The sequence below is a fragment of the Tupaia chinensis genome, unplaced genomic scaffold (genome assembly GCF_000334495.1).
Source record: "Tupaia chinensis unplaced genomic scaffold, TupChi_1.0 Scaffold000118_1, whole genome shotgun sequence".
In the NCBI taxonomy this organism is placed as follows: domain Eukaryota; kingdom Metazoa; phylum Chordata; class Mammalia; order Scandentia; family Tupaiidae; genus Tupaia; species Tupaia belangeri.
The window spans coordinates 3971740-3973030 of NW_006159584.1; the positions used below are offsets into that span (position 1 = coordinate 3971740).

The window sequence follows — 1291 nt, forward strand, 5'->3', positions numbered from 1 at the left end:
TCTTAAAGAGAAAATTAGATATTTAGAATACATCTCTTCTCTGTAAATTTTATGTTTCTGTGGAAGGATCTCCACAAATTAGAGACATCACCTTTCTCCTGGGAGGCAGTACTCTACGAGGGAAATCTACATGATGTAGTGGAAATGAGGGTACACATTTGAGTTAAAATCCCAGCAGTGGGGGGCCAGCAGGTGGCATGCTGGGTAAGGTGCTGGACTCTCATATGGCTGACTGTGGTTCAAATTCTGGACCTAGTGACTTGCTTTCTCACTTTCTCTCTTTCTCTCTCACTCTGGTCAAATTTTAAAATAATAAAAATATATAAATAATTCTTTTAAAAAAAACCCAGCTGTAACTTAGAAGCTACAGTTTCCTCGTATAATGGCAATAATAACACTGACTTTGGAAAATTTGGCATAGATCACAAATAACCCAGAATAGTCATGTACCTCTTTTGTGAAATGGCAGCTGAGGAGACTCCGGTGCTCGCCACGGCTGACGAAAAGCCCAAGGAAGAAGTCAATACTGAGAACAACGATCATATCAATTTGAAGGTGGTGGGGCAGGATGGTTCTGTGGTGCAGTTTAAGATGAAGAGGCATACACCACTAAGTAAACAAATGAAAGCCTATTGTGAACGACAGGATTTATCAATGAGGCAGATCAGATTCTGATTTGATGGGCAGGCGATCAAGAAACAGATACACCTGCATAGCTGGAAATGGAGGGTGAAGATACAATTGATGTGTTCCAACAGCAGACAGGAGGCGTCTACTAAAAAGGGAACCTGCTACTTCACTGCAGTGTTCTGTTCTTACAGACCAAGAATACATTCTCAATCAGAAAACCACAATTTAGTTTCAGCACATCCTGACTACTACAGTATAGTTTTCTCTATTCTTTCATTTTCCCTTCCCCATTCCTTTATTGTGCATTAAATAACTGTTCTATGTACACAAGCATATTGCATTTTTTTAATTTAATGGCCAATGGTTATCCAATATGAAATGCAACAAGGTTGAGTATTACAAAGCTGGTCACCATGATTTGCTACAAAACAAAATGTTTTCTGAAAAACTGAAGTTCAAATCCTAAAACAATTGTTCTTAGCCTTTTGGGAGGTTCCAGATCTTTTATGAAACTTGTGAAGTTATACTGCTTTTAAAAAATCCAAAATATGAGACCAGCAGTTAGCGTAATGGCTATGTCGCTGAACTCCCATGTAGTTGCTCACAGTTCGAGTCCCGGACTCGGTGGCTTATACTCACGCCAGGCGCGCGTGTGTGTGTG

The 1291-nt window shown here is 39.8% G+C and overlaps 1 protein-coding gene across 1 annotated transcript; it reads left to right on the plus strand.

Annotated features, from left to right (window-relative positions):
* Nucleotides 1–444: 444 nt before the first annotated feature.
* On the plus strand, nucleotides 445–779 carry LOC102471350 (small ubiquitin-related modifier 2-like). The gene is made up of 2 exons (XM_006144394.1): nucleotides 445–643; nucleotides 715–779. Exons 1-2 carry the CDS (start codon nucleotides 445–447, stop codon nucleotides 777–779), a joined length of 264 nt encoding a protein of 87 aa, XP_006144456.1.
* The last annotated feature ends 512 nt before the right edge of the window (nucleotides 780–1291 follow it).